Raw genomic sequence first — 19,369 nt, forward strand, 5'->3', positions numbered from 1 at the left:
TGCATCTAGAAATAGTTATCATTGGTTGAATGCCTACCATTTTCCAGGCTCTGTGTTAAGGCCTTTGTGTATATTAACACATTAAAATTCTCATAACAATCATGTAGTAACAATAATGACTAACATTTACTGAACCATCACTGCATGCCAGGCCATACTGACAGATTTATGTAGCCTCATCTATTTGACTGTTTGACATGGCTATTACTATTATTTTTTTCCTAACAAATGAGGAAACTGGGCTAGGGTCAGGGTAGGAAATGTGAGGCTGTCACATAGTCAATAACTGAGATCTCCCTCCAGGTCTTGTGCTTCCAACCACTACACAAATGGCTTGCTGTAAGGAGATGGACTGATCACTACCATTTTACCAATGAGGGAACTGCATGTACGCTGTTCAAGGCCACACTATGGGATAATGGTAAAAAGTGTAATAAGAACTTTGTTGTGTCTCTCCCCACAAGATTGTTCTTCCTGTTCTACACAGCTCTGATTGTATATGCTCTTCAGTAATTGGCAAACAAAGTTTACACTCTGTTAGAAACTACAGAGTAGGAAAAAATATGGGTTCTGCTCCTATAAATGAAATCATGGCACCTGAATTACGCCAGGTTGAGCTCCAAGATAGGCCAGCAAGTCATTCCCACCTGATCAGCTGAGAAGATCTTCCCTGAAGGCAGGGCTTGATCTTGGCAGAGCCATTAGAAGCATTTCCTTTGGATAGCATACTTTTCTTTAAACTGTTCTAAATTTTCTAAATTTTCTACGAAGAACATGCATGTAAATGTTCACAGACAAAACACGAATGCATTCTCATGTTAAAACATTCACCATCACAAAGCCCTTCTCTTAAACTCTCACCTTCTCCTCCTCTATTCCCATCTCCTCTCCAGAGGTATGAATTTTAGTATGAATTCCTATAGACCTGAACTACTCTATATGAAAGTTACTACCCACAGGTTGGAAGTTACTACCCACATGTGGCCATTGAGCACCTGAAATGTCCTAGTTGAGATGTGCTGTTAGCATAAAATATACACCAGATTTTAAAATTTAGTATAAAGGAAGAATGTAAATATCTCATATAATTTTTATATCAATTACACATTGAAATGAGAAATTATAGAGACAGTAAAAAGATCAGTGGTTGCCAGGGATTAAGTGGGGTGGGGAGGGATGAATAGGCAGAACACAGAGGATTTTCAGGGCGGTGAAATTACTCTGTATGATACTATAATGGTGAATATATGTCATTATACATTTGTTCAAACTCATAGAAGGTACAGCACCAAGAGTGAGCCATAATGTAAACTATGGACTTGGGTGAGAACGACATGTTAATGTAGGTTCATCAGTTAAAACAAATGGACTGCTCTGATGAGGGATGTTGATCATGGGGAAGATGATGCACATGTGGGGGCATGGGGTTCACAGGAAGTCTCTACCTCTTGCTCAATTTTGCTGTGCACCTAAAATTGCTCTAAAAATAGTCTTAAGAAAAATGAATATACTGGGTTAAATAAAATACATTATTAAATTAATTTCACCTGTTTCTTTTCATTTTTTAAATGTGGCTGCTAAAAATGTGGCTCACATATTTCTATTAGACTGCACTGCTCTAGAGTCTAGATCATTTTTGGTGTACTTATACATGGATATTTAAGTGTACATATACATGCATATAAAATAACATATATATATTTTGGTGCTTTGTAACATAAATATGCATTACTTTTATGCTTGCATTAATTTTTTTAAGTCAAATTTTTAAAGGCAGTGGACATTACATTAATTCTTTTCTTCTTTTCTTTTTCCATTTCTCTTCCTCCTCTTCTTCCTCTTCCTCCACATCTCCCTTTTATACTTAACAACCCACAAAGCCTTAGAGTGAAGAAAGCAAGAATTATTCCTGGTCATACACATGCCGAGGTGAGCATACCTAATTTTTGAGTTAAATCAACACAGGCACAGGTTAACTAAAGGGTATCTATTCCCTTGTTGGATAAAAGAAGGAGCTAGTCAATGAAGAAGGCTTCGGCATTATTGAGTCCTAGACAAAAGACCTATAAGATACTAGCAAAAATGACCAGCAGTTATTTTCTAAATAACTAGATCCAAATGTTCTATTCTTATCACATCATCTCTTTTTCTCAGACATTTTCTACAATAGGCACAATCCCATTACTGTCTGTTGAGGAAAAGCACCTATTGCTTCAATTCGATGAACATTGCCCATAATGTGCCGCATCAGAACACCTCATTTCAGCTACTGAATTCTGCTAGCTGCTGTAAATAAATGCTGATGCGTGTTACCTACATAATTACTACTTTGCTAAATTCTAACTAAAGTCACTTTTAAAATATTTTATAATGCATCTAATTGATTTTATTCTAAGTAAATATTCTAAGTAAATACCTGATAATGTATTTACTTAGATTTTTAATTTTATTCTAAGTAAATACCTGATAATGTCCAGTTCAGTGGATAATGCAAAAGAAATGACCCCAAACAAGCTCCTGCTATCCCCTGCCCCCTGCTTTAAAAAATGGCTAAATATACATAATTTACACTGACTGCATTTGTGTAACTGATGAACTGGTGGCATGTACACACGCAGCACATTCTTTTGTTGGGCAGGAAGGGTGTTTATTGTGTTCTAGCAAATCATTAGCACATGCAAAACATTAGCAGCTCTTACTTGGCCTCAGTGCAGAGCCTCCTTGAGGGCAGTGAAGAGAAAAAGAACATTAGCATGAGTCGAGGTGCCCTGATAACTCCTGATTTTCATTCCTGTGAGTGCCCCTTGATGTTCTGTCCCATTTGAGTCCTTGTGGTTACATGCTGCCTAGATAAAGAACTGCAACTCAAGTCCTGTTTATTCCTTTGCCTACTCATTGCTGCTTCAAGACAAGATTCCCAAGGGGTAAGATGGAACACCGGACAGGGATCTCTGCAATATTCTTCTAGCTGGTAATTCTCCCAGTCCAACAAACCAAGTTTTCCTTAAGCAGATTCCATGGGAACTGTTTCAAATGCTCCATATTAATAAGACATTTAAAAAATGTTTCTTTTCCCCTCCCCCATTCCTTACCATCTTTTTCCTTTATTCAAGAAAGAATAAAGAGAAACAAAAACTAGAATACAGAGATTTTCAACTTTTTATAAGGTGCTGTATATCACTGTATTTAAGACAATCTTTTGAAATGTAAAAAAAATTCCCCCTGAATTAGGATTGACCTCATCTAAGTAGATACCATCTGCTGTAACAGCCCAACCCTGTCCCCTCAGGTCTTGGCAGCTAAAGGTGAGTAGGGCCCCCTCCTTTCCCATACCCCTGCCTGAGAAACTGCCAGGAAGCTCTCAGGCAGCATCAGCAGCAGGCAGGAAGTAGGGTGGGAGTGAAGGGTCTCCACCCATTAGCAGCTGCTTACGCAGTAGGCAGGGGAACTTTCCTACAGAAAGATCCAGGTCAGCAGATACTCCAAACCAATTTCTACCACATGCTACCCAGTTGTGGAATTAAATTAAAATGTTAAGAAGAAACCTGGAATGCCAATCCCCTTGTTTTCCTCCTACCTTGTGCCTGGCACCCAAAAGAATAAAACAAGAACAGTTGGATTTGGCAGTTGAAAGGGAATTCTTAGGTAACTGGAAGGAAGTGAAGGCAGCACACACCAAGGAATGCTGTCTGCACGAAACGTCATGTACCAATGATGAAATGTCAAGACCCATCATTGTCCAAGCGCTCATTCAGATTCAACCAAAAGACAAGTTTGACAGATTATCCGAATCTTTCAGGGCGGGTGGTGGGTGTAGTGGGGAAAGGAGTGAGGTCATTTTTATGAAAAGACTGTTTTTTTTTAAAAAAAGCAAAATAATGTTATCACCTCAGTGGTTTAGCTATAGTCCATTCTAGAGCAATTGAAAAGAAGTTTTGCCAGCAGCTGGGAGAATATTTCCGAATAAGTCATTTCAGATTACATTAGAGCTCTAAAATAAAAATGAATAAACAAGTGTTTGTCCATTAGATCTCAGTGCATTTTTGTTAACACTTTATTTGCAGGAGATATTTGATGTTTTCTTATGCTATTTCCTTAACAGTGATTTACTATGGCTTTAATAAGTGGATAAAAGTTGGGTCCATTGTTTCACATGCATACTTAAAAATGAGTTTTTACGGCCAGGCGTGGTGGCTCATGCCTATAATCCCAGCACTTTGGAAGGCCAAGGCAGGTGGATCACCTGAAGTCAGGAGTTCGAGACCAGCCTGACCAACATGGAGAAACCCTGTCTCTACAAAAAATATACAAAATTAGCTGGGCATGGTGATGCATGCCTGTAATCCCAGCTACTTGGGAGGCTGAGGCAGGAGAATAGCTTGAACCCTGGAGGTGGAGGTTGCGGTGAGCAGAGATCGTACCATTGCACTCCAGTCTGGGCAACAAGAGCAAAACTCCATCTCAAAATACATAAATAAGTAAATAAGTTTTTGCATGCCTTCAACAATAGAAAAACATTAAATGGTTACCTCTGCAAATGTGTTCCGATTTGCTTGCAAGCCAACTTTTACTACCTCAAAAGGGTTAACTACAACGGCTTCTGTTAGTCCAGATCCCAATCCAGCAATGGCGAATGTCTAGAAAAAGTAAATCAATCAATACTTTAAAACAAGTTATCATGTGTATGGGGTTAAACATCCTATTCATTACGCTATGCAGCTGAACATTATAAAGAGAATGGAGAAACCTACATAAATGCACCATATTCCATTACTAAACAGCTTTAGTTCTTGATTAGATGCTGACAATTCATGAAGAAGAAATTACAGAAGCCACAAACCACATCCTAACAATTTCAAAATAAAATGTCAAAGCCCCATCAACAACGACTTTTTCCTTCAACAAAAAGCAAGGTTGCTTTACTGATTTAAAGGTGGATACTAAAACATCTGCACATATAACAATTAAGAAAATTTGAATTGTAAAAGGAGAGCTTCATTTTTAAACATCTACTTAAATTCCTTTATTGGGCATATAAGAAATTCAAGGAGCAGAACCGCAAATAAACTGTTTCTAAAAAGCTAAATTTCAGGTAACAACATAGCTCGAAACATTTAACCCTATGTTCATATTTTTAGAGTCACTATTCTGGACTATTAACAAACAAACATTATTTTTTATTCATCTTTTCCCTATTTAAAAAAACACTGGCAATTAACGCAGTCTTCTAAACCTAAAAGCTGAGATCAGAAATGGCTAGATGTGCACCCACAGTCCCAGCTGCTTGGGAGCTGAAGTGGGAGGATCACTTGAGCCTAAGAGTTCAAGGCTGCAGTGAGCTATGATTGAACAACTGTACTCCAGCCTGAACGACAGGGTGAGATCCTGTCTCAAAAAAAAAAAAAAAAAAAAAAAAAAAAAAAAAAAGAGAAGAAGAAGAAGAGGAAGAAGAAGAAAAGAAAAGAAAAGAAAAGAAAGACAAAGACAAAGAAATGACTAGGTTATTCTGAAGGGCTCAAATAAAATCTAGAAAACTTATCAAAAGGTGACTGTATGTCAAGTTCTTGTTCGGTATCTGTTAAGAATTTCTGCAATAGGAAAGAACAATTTCCTAGAATTTACCTCTAGGTAGAATACTTATGTGTTTTCCAGAAAATCTGTATCAAAAATAAACACCACAATTAAAACATACACACACAAGACAGAACAAAATGAAACAAAGCCCCAATCTCCAAAACAGATGCTTGAAAAAAAGTAATTATTTAGCGCTGAACCTCCAATTCCAGGACAAGAGGCAGTACTGTAGACAACAAAGAGAAGAATAAAACCATTGAAGAGTAAATAACAGATAACTCTTGGCAATGGGCTCTAATATCTTCTAAAAAGGAGAGGAAGGAGGGAGAAAGGAATATTTTCTAAAAGAGAGGAAGGAGGGAGAAAGGAATGTTGTGTAACCTTAGAAAGGGAGGCACAAAGGCAGGATCCAGAGGCAGGAGGTCTGGGTTTAGGTCCAATTCTAGCACTTATTGGCTGTGTGACTAGAGCTGCAACACACAGTAGCTTGTGCAGAGACAAAGGTGCCCAACCAAGGATGCTTGGAGGCCAGAATCCAGCTTGCCCCTCACTTGCTAAGAGAAGCCCTGGAGAGGCATCCGTTGGGAGAAGGGGCACCTTTTCATTATTCACACAAAGGTGCCATGGGTGCTAGTTGTGGCTCTATTGTATAAATCGCTGAATCTCTGATGAGCCACAGTTTTCTCATCTGTAAAATGGAGATAATAATAACTAATTTCCCTGCTTATAAAGTTATTTTAAGGCTCAAAATAATGTGTGAAACCATTTCATAGAGTGTAATGCAAACACCATTGGTCTTGTTGCACATAAAAAAGGAAGAACGGGCTGGGGCAATGGCTCACGCCTGTAATCCCAGCACTTTGGGAGGCCAAGTTGGGTGGATCACCTGAGGTCAGAAGTTCAAGACCAGCCTGGCCAACACAGTGAAACCCCATCTCTACTAAAAATACAAAAATTAACTGGGCTTGGTGGTGCATACCTGTAATCCTCGCTACTAGGGAGGCAGAAGCAGGAGAATCACTGGAACCTGGGAGGCAGAGGTTGCAGTGAGCTGAGATCATGACACTGCACTCTAGCCTGAGCGACAGATTGAGACTCCATTAAAAAAAAAAAAAAAAAAGAAAGAGAGAAAGAAAGAAAGAAAGAAAAAAAGAAAGAAAGAGAGAAAGAAAGAAAGAAATCGCATACAGATTCTAGGAGAGAGAGAGACTCATTGATGATGTTTCCATTTTATTTCCCTTCATTACAGTTTTAAGCATATGTGTATAGGGTAACTGATCAAATATTTTATTCATTTATCTCAGACTTCCATCATGGAAGCCAGAAGTGGAAAAAAAAATACTAGTCCCAAACTCTTTTGACTAGGAAAGCTAAAATCCAGATGTCCAGGTTTTTATTACTTACTATATGCAATCTTCCAAGTAATTCACTTTTTTGTTCTTCTATAAAATTCAGCTACATTTGCTGTCAGAACTAGTGTTCAGCAGTCCCTTGTCAAAATAATTGATCAGATATCAGCAGATCATGTTACATAGGTTGTTCCAGAAACCTACATTTACTGTTGGGTTTCCAGCCTCCTAGGCTTTTCATGTGAGAGCACCAGGGGACACTTAACAGCTGTTTAAATGTCTAGCCATATCAAAAAAAGTAACTGAAATAAATGAGCTCAAGAAAAGAGAAGAACTGTACACAGTTGGCATGCATTTGTTTATAGTAGCTGCAGTGACCAAATGCTTTTCTGTTTCAATTCTCAAGAGTTCAAAGACCTACAGTCTCTCACATGGTACCAATGTTTGACACAAGAACAGCCAGCTGGCCCTCTGGAGACCATCTTTTATTGTTTCTCACTAGGAAATTTTTAATTCTCTTTTTGCCAAGCTGTTTCCAAATTTAAGAATGATATTAAGAGAAGATGCCAAAGAATTAAAAGGAAAAAATCCTAGCTAGTTTCAAGATTCATGGTATCACTGCTCCCTCCTCTCTAGGAGGCCACGTCTCCCAGCCACCTTGTATAGGCAAGGACTGGACAAGACATTGCTTCGTCATAACAAAAAGTGATGCTATTAGGTTTCCTAACAGGATCTTTCCTAGAAAAGGGGCATGTATGATTTTAAAAAAATAACAGATACTTCTTCTTGGACAGTCTATTTGAGAATTTGAGAATACAAATATTGTCCATTTTAGTGGGCAAACGAGGGCATTTTCCTAGAGACTGGAGTACATTGCCAATTGGAGGGCCAATGCAGATTTTGTTTTGCTTTTCTTTGTGGACTTGGAAGGAGAAGTTAATGCATTTACTCTCTTGGGGGCTCTTGTTGCACACACATTTGTAGAACCCATTTGGTCAATACAATTAACTCCTGTGAAAAGCAGGAAAGTCACCAAGAAGGAGGGGAATGGCATAGGGAAATGTTCAAATCACCAAGTGAATTTTGTGTGATATATGAGATATGTCATTATACTATCACAATTCTCCTTAGTTGAGTTGTTTACAGTCATTCCTATAAAAGGCCCTTCAGTCTGCATCTGACCACAGAATGATTTCATCCCAAGGGATCTGAAGTCTTATATTTACTACAGCTGGTGCAAAAGCTGGAAAAGTGACCTGTTTGGCATGTTGACTTTTGCATAGATATATGCAGTATGTATGTAAACATATGCATGTCTTGGTTTAAAAAGAGTCTTTGATAAATGTACTCTTTATTTCATGTTCTTGACCATATCTCATATGGGGCCTTTCCAGACATATCATTATTATCATAAATTCATCACTGGGAGCTATAAAATAGCCAAATTGTGAGTTATTAGGAAGATGGCTTTCAACAAGTAGCTGAACATTGAATAACTTGAATTCATATTTTAGTAGCTGGGCTTGGGAATCAAAAGAGTGTTTGTTTCTAGATTTTGCTTTATGAAATAACACATACATTTAAGTATAATAAATACTCTCACTTACCAATGCTGGTGACAGTGACACATATCCCAGCAATTTCTTGTACTGTTCAAAGGTGAAAAACTGTGAAACAAAACCAAACTCACAGATTTATAACAATTTTCCTGCAACAAACTCTTTAATTGACTCAAATTTCTTTAGTAAATCATTATGTTAACCAGCATTTCAAAAAATGATAAACTATCTAATACAGTTTTTAATCCTGTCTCGGGTAGTTGCTATTGGAACTTTCTTTAACATTCACAGTTTCAAATGCAGTTATAATAACCTACAGAAGAGCTGATGAAATCCTTTAGAGCAGTAAATGAACCATACAACTTCCATTTACCATGACCATTTTCAGTTTCCCCAGACATCAATAGACTTCTCTCTTATGGCAGTGATTCAACATTATAGGCCTAGAGACCTGACATCTTTGGTCTCCTATGTTTTCTCTATGAACTGTTTTCCCAGTGAAAGCCCAATTTTCTAACACACTTGTAAAAGACATCCACTTTTCAGCGTTAACTTGCATTTCTATTTTGGTATCTCCCCACTGCTCCATGGAATTGAAAACACTAAATAATTATGAAGATGCCACGACAAACTAGGGAAGAACCTAATGAGGTTATCTAGTCCATCCCCTGCCATAAAGCAAGACTGTCCTCAACCTGAACGAAGAAAGCAAGCTGCTAATTCCTTCCTTCAAAACTGATGGTGATGAAGATGGTGAAGGTATTTTTGGTTTCTTCAGTAGATAATGTTTAGTATAATTTTCTCTGCAAACAAATTTCAGTGGAGGTGAATCTAATCAATTGCTTCATATAATACATTTCCCCCCTTTTTTCTTCCTGTATTCTACTTTTTGAGCAACAACTCTGCTTGAACATGTTTTGCTCCTGGGTAGCACGTTCAGGTAGCTGTCAACACCACTGATAAGGCACGTTTTTAGGTCCTGCTAGAGTCTGATTCTCAAGACCCCAAAAATGGTATGGGTATTATATGGTCCCCAATATTTTCTACTCCATTACTTTATAGCCCAGTAAAATGGGGCAAGAAAGCAAAACCAGATTTCAGAGCCAAAAATACTCTGTTGTTATGAAGAAGTAGCTCCTTATAGATGGCTTCAATGAGTGTTTGGGCAGCCCAAGAATCATTTTACTACCTGATAAATTTTGATTCTTTTCAACACTCAGGGACTACTTTTGTACCATGGTCTTTTAAATGCACTATGAATGTAGCGTTTTCTAGAACAGGGATTCATTCATTCACTCATTTAATAATGTTATTAGAGACCTCCTATTCTAGGTACCGGGGATGCAATGGTAAACAAAGAGAAACCTCTGCCTACTTGAGCTAACATTCTAGTGGCTAGTAAAAGCCCTGAAACTACCCTGGTGTTGAAATAGTACTCAACAGCGACCACCTGGGACCACCGCATTTTTGATGAAACCATTAACCACTAGAAACCATTAACCATGGAAGGAAAAGTGTTATAATCTTAGGTTTTAAAAATAATTCATTTTTCTTCATTTTTATGATCATCATCATCATCACTTTGAGAATCACGTTGCTGGCATTTTGAAGTCAGCAGTCCTAGAGCTGAATCCGGGTTATGCTGTTTAGCTGTGAAAGCACAGGAAAGCTGCTTAACCTTTCTAACTCTCAAGACCTCAAAACTTACCTTTTAGATTATCATTAAATAAGATAATTTAAGTAAGATTCCCTGACAGGACTGGTACAAGTGAGACTTTTGAAAAATCTTAGTTTTTATTCCCTGTAACTTTGGTAACCTAGGTTACCAAAGGAATCATAGAGGCCTTAAGTATATGAGCACTCCTCTCAATGCCCTGGGGCTGCTGAAGCTTTCCGGTCTGGCTGGTGGGAGCAGGCACTATTCCCAGCTGCATGTGACTGCTAAGCACTGTTCCCTCGAAGCCTTTTGGGTGGTTCTTTCCCAGGCATTGGTAGTTTCCTCCCAGGCATGCACTGGTCAATACTCAGCTGAAAACTTGGAGAGGTCCTTCTACAGATCTCAGTTCTATCTCTGTGCAGCCTGCTCTTCCCTGGTACTCTGTCCTGTGGACTTTGGCTGCCCTGCTCTCCCCTGGCTTTCAGCTCCTACCCAACCCAAGGAGTCCCCTGGGCTCTGCCTCAGTTTCCCCTCCCTGTCCCGGGGCCTGAAAGTATCCCAAGGCAGTAAGCTGTGGCATCACAGGGCTCACTTCATTTGTTTTCCATTTCTCATGTATTTCGAGCCTTCATCATCTGATGTCCAGTGTCTTGAAAACTGTTATTTCATACTGGTCCCTGTTACTCTGTCTCCACCAGGAGTGGAAGTCTTGGCCCTCCAGATACTCTGAATAGTAGATGTGGGAATTTTCTCTCTATGTATATTTCTTTGTTTCTTTCTTTAAGTTTTCTTTGTTTCTTTTTATACATGTTTCCTTTATTCATCTAATATCAACTGAACATCTACTATGTGTAGATACTGTGATTGGGATAGGTATACCGTAGTGAACAAATTAGCCTTCATAGTTTATAATCCCTTGTGAATTTAGTTAGCATAAGGAAGTCCTTGAGAAAACTGCACATGGGAAAAGTGGTATTTCTGCATGTGTGAAGCTCAAGACTGGACCCTGAAGCCTGAACCACGGTGCCACCCATCTCTGAGGGATCGGCTGGTCTCTCTGAAGTCTTCATTTCCTTTTGCTAACTACAATACTAACTCTGTCTAATTTGTGAAAGGAGAAGTTACACTTATTTAGCATCAGTAAGTCTTATTATTTTAATGATAAAGCTCATTTCAAAGAATAAAGTACATAAAACTTAAGATTGTCTGTTTCTGATTATGGTAATGATTTTAACTAAAGTGTCAGTACCAAAGAACACACACACACACCCACACACACCCCACAGTCTCTGAATATTTTTTTTCTGAAGTAAACTTTGATGACATACAATGAAGCAGTTCATGATGTATGAAATCGTTACAATCGGGTGATTGCTTTCCTCACAAATCCTATGATAAATATCTATAAAATGAATGCTTTCATAAATTGTGTTGAAAAACTAGTGCTATCCATCTGGCAAAGATACACTTAACTCCAAGGTATACTTAAAAAGCCAACATACTTACCATATGTCTCAATAATTTTAAGGTAAAATCTACTTGAAACAAGATGTCTGGGACACATACACCATATTCACTTGCCCAAAAGTTCATCTGTTAACCATTGTTCTGGCACAGAGCATTGCTTTTGAAAAATAGAAACTAACTCTGTTTTATAAAGCTCAACTTTTTTTTTTCTGTAAAAGATAGCTCAATGGTGATAAGTCTTAATCTCCTTAAAGTTTAAATTGTCTCCAACACATAATATTACGAAAAAATATTCCAGGAAAAACTCTAATTGTAGTTTACTTTGTTTATACATGTAAATCACTGAACAGATGAATATATTATTCCATGCAGACAAAGCGACTTTCCTTTTGAACAGGAACTCTGCTCTATTTGTTTACTTGGGCAATCTTTTATCAAGTAAAGTCATTTCATAATCCAATTCAGCTCTTTTGTGTACTTTGGTGAACTTATTCCAGATTCTCTACTGTGATCCAGATCCTTATAACAAAATTTGTATTGCTATAAGATCACTATAAAATCACAAAACCTATACCAACAAAGAGGGTGAATTTATAGAGAAGGTATGTTCTAAAGCTTTGTTTTCCAAATTCTAGATTTGAATTCAATCCTATTGCCATTTTGACATAATATAAAGGTTGGATGTTCATGTATATATGTGGGTGATTTTATCATAATTTTTAACCTAGTCACCCTCTTGAACTTACTGAGTAAAAGTATATGAACTGTTCCTTCTTGCCTTTCAGGAGTACTGAGAATACAAATTGAGTAATGTATGTGGGAAAAAAAAGCCTTATATTGCTTGGAAAGTCAGTCTTTAAGTTTAGGTTATCATTATTATGGAAGGACAAAGCCTTATTTGGTGATATCAGTGGTGCAGGGTGGGGGGTGGGGGGGAGCAATGCCTGCCAGAGTCACTATGATCAAGACTTTTGTCTGAGAGAAGACAGTAGTCAGATTGAGTTCTTTTGCCCCTGGATGTTCTGCCATATCTTCCTGCTCCTCTTCAGATACTGAACTAGCAAGTAGTACATAAACCTCTACAGTTATGTGGTTAAGTAAATGGAAATCAGGGTAGTGGAAGTAATAATTTTTGTAAGAACCAGAATAGAGAATTTTAAAAGAGGAGACTAAGGGGGAAAATGAAGTTGGCATGCAAAACAAATATGTTATATGAGAATCATATATAAAGAAATATGGTATACTTGTTTACTCTGTTCATGAAATGGGAATGATTCAGGGAGAAAGGCTTTTCCTCCTCTCCTCTTTCCTCTTCCCTCTGTCTCTCTTTCTTTAATAATTATTTCTCCAAAGGAAAATTTCTGAGTTGCTTTGAAGAAAGGTCCAAGCTATTTTGTGGTTTGATTACTAGAATTTCATTCACCATGTTGGTTTTTAGAATGGAATGCTTTTACCTGATTAAAAAAATCTACAAATTGATCTACATATTTGAGAGACTGGCCAAGTCTAATTATAATAAAAATTATGCTATAGTTTCTGCATTAAAATTTTTAATGCTTTATATATAATTCATTTTAATGTCTTAGAGTTTGTTGTGCTGAAGCTGTTACTGTACCCTACTTTTTCTTGGTGCAAATGCATGCAATGCTTACCTTCACTGCTCTTTTTGGGGTTTCAGCCAAGATAGGTGGCAGAATTCCCTTGTAAAAACCAAACAACCTGTTTGAGAAATAAAAGATTTCCTATGAGTAAAGAAATTAAGAAACCCGTATTTCTGTCTTTGTTTAGATAAAGCAACTAATCCTAAAGTATTCCGGATCATTCAACATATCACACCAATCATGAAGTCTTCCTTTCATTCTAAATAAAGAAATAAATTCTATGTCTCTTAGCATTATGATATTCAGAAGGTGAATACGTGATACTGAGATGGGAATCCCTTAGATAAGTTGCTAAGCATGACCATTAGTTGTACCTTAACGATGAAGCTGACTTCCTTACTCTAAGGGCTCTTGAGTTTACTTCTCAGTTGTGTGGCAGGTAGCTTCAAGCTATCTACAGTCCTGCATTTCCTCCCTTGTGGTAACCAAATGAGATTAGGATTATTCCTGAACCCATTAGACTGTACATTTCTGAGGCTAAGGAGGTGATAAAATTTTCAGTTTTAGCTTTACTCATACAAGGGAACTAACAAGCTCTGTGGGTATGGTACTAGGACTTCCAGCCCCGTCCTGAATTAGTCATAATTTTTAAGCTTCCTTAATGGAGGTGGAAGAAGGTCACAGAGGGCCGGCTATAGGACTATGTATTGCCAACAGATGAATTGTCAGACTCCCTTGCTGATATGCAAAATCACAGGGCATGAGCCAGTTTTCTTTGCCAATGTTGATGAGCAACATAGTCAGATATTTTTAGAAAAAAAGCAAGAATGAGTGACATATGATTAGATTTACAAGTCACCATTTATTTCTTCTTATAGTTCTAGAATTCAAAATTTTAAATTCCTTTGTCTTGGAATCTTCATATATATGCCATATCTTACTTCAAATCTTAAAATATATAAATAGAAGAGAATATTATGCATTATTCTCTGAGTAATCACTTTTCCTGATTAGTCCATAAGTGACTACAGATAAGGGCAGAGCTCAACATGTCCCTAATTTAGGATATCCAGCTAACAAGGGGCTGCAGCCTCTCTGATTGACCCCCCAAGCTTCACTCCAACTCCCTTAAACTAGGTCCACTTCTAGCTGTGCTTCTGGGAACAAGAAGTTGAGAATTTATTCAGGTGACCCCATTGTGCCACCCAAACCAACATGGCGAACTCTTGTTCTCCCTCAATTCACTGGCTTATACAGTACCTTTTGGTGAGGGGACTAAAGCACTTGCCTGCTTTACTCAATTCATGGGCTTACACAGAAACTTGAGGGCTGTGCACCTTTGGGGTTCTTATCACAAAACCCTTTTTTTTTTTTTTTTTTTTTTTGAGACGGAGTCTCGCTCTGTCCCCCAGGCTGGAGTGCAGTGGCCGGATCTCAGCTCACTGCAAGCTCCGCCTCCCGGGTTTACGCCATTCTCCTGCCTCAGCCTCCCGAGTAGCTGGGACTACAGGCGCCCGCCACCTCGCCCGGCTAGTTTTTTGTATTTTTTAGTGGAAATGGGGTTTCACCATGTTAGCCAGGATGGTCTCGATCTCCTGACCTCGTGATCCGCCCGTCTCGGCCTCCCAAAGTGCTGGGATTACAGGCTTGAGCCACTGCGCCCGGCCACAAAACCCTTTTTTTAATGTAACCAGGACACAAACATTTGTTAAGCTTATGGATGTCATAAAGAGGAATAAAGGGATCAAATGATTCCCTGATATGGGCTTACTCTGTCCACGATTTTTGACTTAATGGATAGTGCTAGCATTAGGAATAGGAAGTAAATCAGATATGTGATTTGGAGAGCTATGGCAATTCATGAGTTGTCCCCACCCCTTTTCCATTCCAATTTGAACTACTGATGCCTGAAATTCTCACATCAACACAAATTTCTTCTAGCAACTAATAACATTTAAATACTTTTCTCATTTAAATTTCATTATAATCACTATGTAATTTTTGGCATAAAGAGTGACTAAGCATAGGTTGGTTTTCCCAAAACATAAACGTGATTTTCCTGACCAGAACTTCTATATATATAATGAAAACGGTTATTATTTCTGTTCTTTTTGTTTGATCTTTCCCCATCTGGAAGACTATGTCTGATTATTGTAGGAAAAAAAATAAAGAGAAACACTCACGTAAGTAAAGCTTTTAAAACAGAGTGTCCAGATCAACAGAGGAACTTGAAATCCCACACTACAGAGAACAGTTATAGGAAGAACAGTTGCTTCAACTGGAGAAGAATGATCTTAGGGAGAAATCTGGTGAATGTGATGGATCTTTTGAAAGGTGTGCGTGAAGGAAAGATATTACACTTTTCTCTTTGTTTCCAGGTGGTAGAACTTCCAACAGGTGGAAGCAACAAGAAAAGACACATATTTGGCCCAGGTGGAGCTTAACACAATGAAGTACTTCTAATAGTCAGAACTGTCTAAACATAGAATGGGCTCTCCTGAAAAGTGGTGAGTTCCCCTTTGGTATATGATCAAGTAGTCTGGATGGCCACTTGTCATGAATACCAGTGACTGGGAGGTACACGGAAAATCCATGCATTTGATGACACTCAAGTCTAGTCTGTTTCAATCCTCAGATTCTGTTATTCTGAGAAAAAGTACAAGAAGACATGGGCAAGCACTTCTCTGAAGAGACAGAATCTGCCATACTTTAGACTTTTGCATCAAATCTTACATGGCTTCTCTGGAAGAGGACTAAAGTCTTATAAGTACACAGAAGGTCCTCATTTTAAAAGTGATGGGGGAAAATATTAAAAAGAGGTGTGATGCAGGAGAGAAGAGGCAGCTGGGAGAAGCATAAGGATTTAATATGAAAAGAGCTGGGAGGTCCAGAGCCCTCTGCTTTGTATTGATGATGCTTCATTGATGTGCCCTCCTTCCCTTCTCTCTGCTCAGCTACTTTCATGTGTGATCGTTCCCCTCCTCCCATACCACCATCCTGAGCTTCCAAACTGAGAATGAGCAATTTTAACAAGAAGTTCTCAAAGACAATAGGTAGCCTTTGTTGGTAAATGGAAGCTAGGACTACCTACCTCCTTGCATTGCTTTTACCTTATATCCATGCAATACAGGACATCTATGGAACAGTCAGGTCAGCACCGCGTCTGCTTAGGACAGCCCCATCAAGTTGTTTTAATCACGTTAGTACAATATGATACTACTTATAGGCAGGGGTTGACTGAGCGCCTCACCCAGATGGGTTCAAATGGCATTCTACTTCTTTGCCTGAGTTAATTTGATCCAAGCTAGACCTAGCCTAGGGTTTTGGAAATGGAACAGGATCAGTCTTGCTCTGTTTGGTGACAACTGTAACATAGAAATCTAGGATTTCAATGGCAGTCATGCTTTCAGTCATTTGGAGAAAGTCAATCTACAGTGATAAAAAAGAAAGAAGCCACCGTTTAGGGAGGCACAGAAGCAAGAAGGAGAAGCTCTGGTTCTGTGAGTGTGGCCCTGCTTCCAGAATTCTTTAAGCCTAATTACATCTTGGCCTTTCTTGAATATTGGTATTTACCTCTGCCTTTGATTCTATGAGATGCTCAGTAACATTTCCAGTAAATTCTTTTTTACCTAAATAAGTTTGAGTTGCATTCATTATTTATAACCCAGAGCCCTTGATCCAGAACGTAAGCATCATAGCCCCTCTAGCCAAAGTGGCTGCTGTAGAACCTCCACGCCGTGTCCAATCATAGGAAGAGCTTCACTCTCAGTTAAAATTGGCCCTTGAGCCGACCAGAAGAGTCATATATAAAATGCGGGTAAGAGCATGTAGCTAAGGGCTCAAGCTGATAGCTATTCTTGACTAGATAATTATTGAAAGTTTTCCCAATGCAAAATATTATATGACATTTCTAAAAACCAAAAAGGAGTTGTGACGTTTTATGAAGCAGATACTTTTTTTTTTTCCTGCAAAATAACTGATGTTTATATTCACATGCACTGTCCATTCTGCCTTCATGTGGGTTTGGCTTGCTGTGCAGAGCCTACAACTTACCAGGACCATAATCCAGGAAGTTAAGAGATTGGTGACACCCATTGTTAACATGTGTCATCCCGCTTACGTCACAAGCAGCCAAGAGCTGCTTTCAGTCTACTTGCTGGATGAATGGATTGTGGGATTCTAAACGTTTATGTAGCAGCAAAGGCAGTTCTCTCTGACATGACAACAAAGGCACCACTCTACTCTAAAGTTTTGACTCACATGGAGCCGTTGATACTTCTAAAAGGTGCGAGTTTGATTTTAACTAGCCTATGTAAAAAAGTATTATCTTGTATGTTTATGGATTTTTGTAAATATTATTGTAAGTAAAAATAGACAAATCTGTTGAAAGTTTAGTATGTAATAGCCTTTGTGTTAAGAATAAAAACATGTAGGTATATGTACACATAGTAATCTCAATCAACTTTCACAACAATTCTTTAAAATATTTATAATTATTTTTCTCATTTTGCTGGTGAGGACTACTGTCATGTCATTGCCAAATAAGATACAGCAACCTAAATCAAGTTCTTTTATGTCCTTGACCACTAGGCTATACAGTATAGCTTATTTTTTAAAAAAAGAAAAAAACAACTATTTTAATAAAAGCTTTTGAAAAATTATTTATGTTGCAACAATACCTTGTCATTTCTTATTTTAGAAGGAAGCAGAAAACGCCATGAAAAACAGGTCTCTGTTCCAATTTCTATTCAATTCTATTTTAAAGTAATATGAAATACTATATGACTGATAGAACTGGTTTAAGATGAGTAAGATCATTTTTGTGAAAATTGTTGGTTGTTTTAGAATGAGAAAAAAATGAACCATAGGATAAACTTTTTCCTCCTCAAGCCAGACTTTTGCCCTTAAGAGGCACACCAGGAGGCTGGGCTCAGTAGCTCACATCTGTAATCCCAGCAGCTCAGGAAGCCGAGGTGGGTGGATCACTTGAGGTCAGGAGTTCGAGACCAGCCTGACTAACATGGTGAAACCCCTTCTCTACTAAAAATACAAAAATTAACCAGGTGTGGTAGTGCATGCATGTAGTCCCAGCTACTCGGGAGGCTGAGGCAGGAGAATCACTTGAACCCAGGAGGTGGAGGTTACAGTAAGCCGAGATCGTGCCACTGTGCTCCAGCCTGACAACAGAGCAAGACGCTGTCTAAAAAAAAAAAAAAAAAAAGGAGGCACACCAGGATAATTTTGTCAATGTGGGAGAATGTTGGTTACTGACCCAACAGATACATGCCCCTCACTTGCTCCTCAGAGTATAAGTGATCCCCATACTCCATGCTTAAGGAGGAGAGTCCTACTCCAGCCAAGGGGATAAAGCAGAATTGTTCAAGCCCATCATGGTGGGCTCATTCCTTTGCTAGTGAGAGGGTCAGGCATGGGCATATGACTGAAGCCTAGCCCAAGAGACAAGAGGGAATAGTGTGCTGGCAGGCTTGGATTTCCAGTCTAAGGCAAAGAAGCCCATAGGAAGAAAAGTCCTGTCTTCTTTGCTAGGTGTTTCCTAACTGTGTGAGATGCCTGTGGACTGCCGCCGAGTGAGACATCATTGCTCCCAAGCTAAGGATGGCCAAGGATAAAGATGCAAGGGACCTGGACCTCGATGACATTGTTGGGCTTCTTAAGTAACCAATGCTGGCATTCTACCTCCAGATTTCTGATGATGTAAAATTAAGAATAAACCTTTACTATTTGAGCTGCTTTTAATGATGTCTTCTGTTAACCTGCTGCTAAAAATATGCTGACACAAATTACCTTTAGCACATCCCTTTCTGAACAAAAAGCCTTAAATTGAAATTCTTAAAATCATAACTATATTAAAGATAATTGTTAAATCTTAAGCAATGTGTTTTTAAGGAAGATGTGAGAACTATTCTTAAGAAATGGTTTCAACAAACCCACAGTCAATATCATACTGAATGGGCAAAAACTGAAAAAATTCCCTTTGAAAACTGGCACAAGACAGGGATGCCCTCTCTCACCACTCCTATTCAACATAGTGTTGGAAGTTCTGGCTAGGGCAATCAGGCAAGAGAAAGAAATCAAGGGTATTCAGTTAGGAAAAGAAGAAGTCAAATTGTCCCTCTTTGCAGATGACATGATTGTATATTT

General features: G+C 38.4%; 1 protein-coding gene across 2 annotated transcripts in view; it reads right to left on the reverse strand.

Annotated features, from left to right (window-relative positions):
• Nucleotides 1-19,369, reverse strand: part of SLC25A21 (solute carrier family 25 member 21) — a 507,705-nt gene that overhangs the window by 44,097 nt on the left and 444,239 nt on the right. For both annotated transcript variants that reach the window (XM_025391998.1, XM_025391997.1), the window contains exons 4-6: nucleotides 13,259-13,325; nucleotides 8,531-8,590; nucleotides 4,530-4,637 (exon numbers count right to left, since the gene is read on the reverse strand). In XM_025391998.1, coding sequence (XP_025247783.1) covers nucleotides 4,530-4,637; nucleotides 8,531-8,590; nucleotides 13,259-13,325 — 235 coding nt within the window. The remainder of the gene's footprint in view (nucleotides 1-4,529; nucleotides 4,638-8,530; nucleotides 8,591-13,258; nucleotides 13,326-19,369) is intronic.

Source organism: Theropithecus gelada, chromosome 7b (assembly GCF_003255815.1).
Source record: "Theropithecus gelada isolate Dixy chromosome 7b, Tgel_1.0, whole genome shotgun sequence".
Lineage (NCBI taxonomy): Eukaryota > Metazoa > Chordata > Mammalia > Primates > Cercopithecidae > Theropithecus > Theropithecus gelada.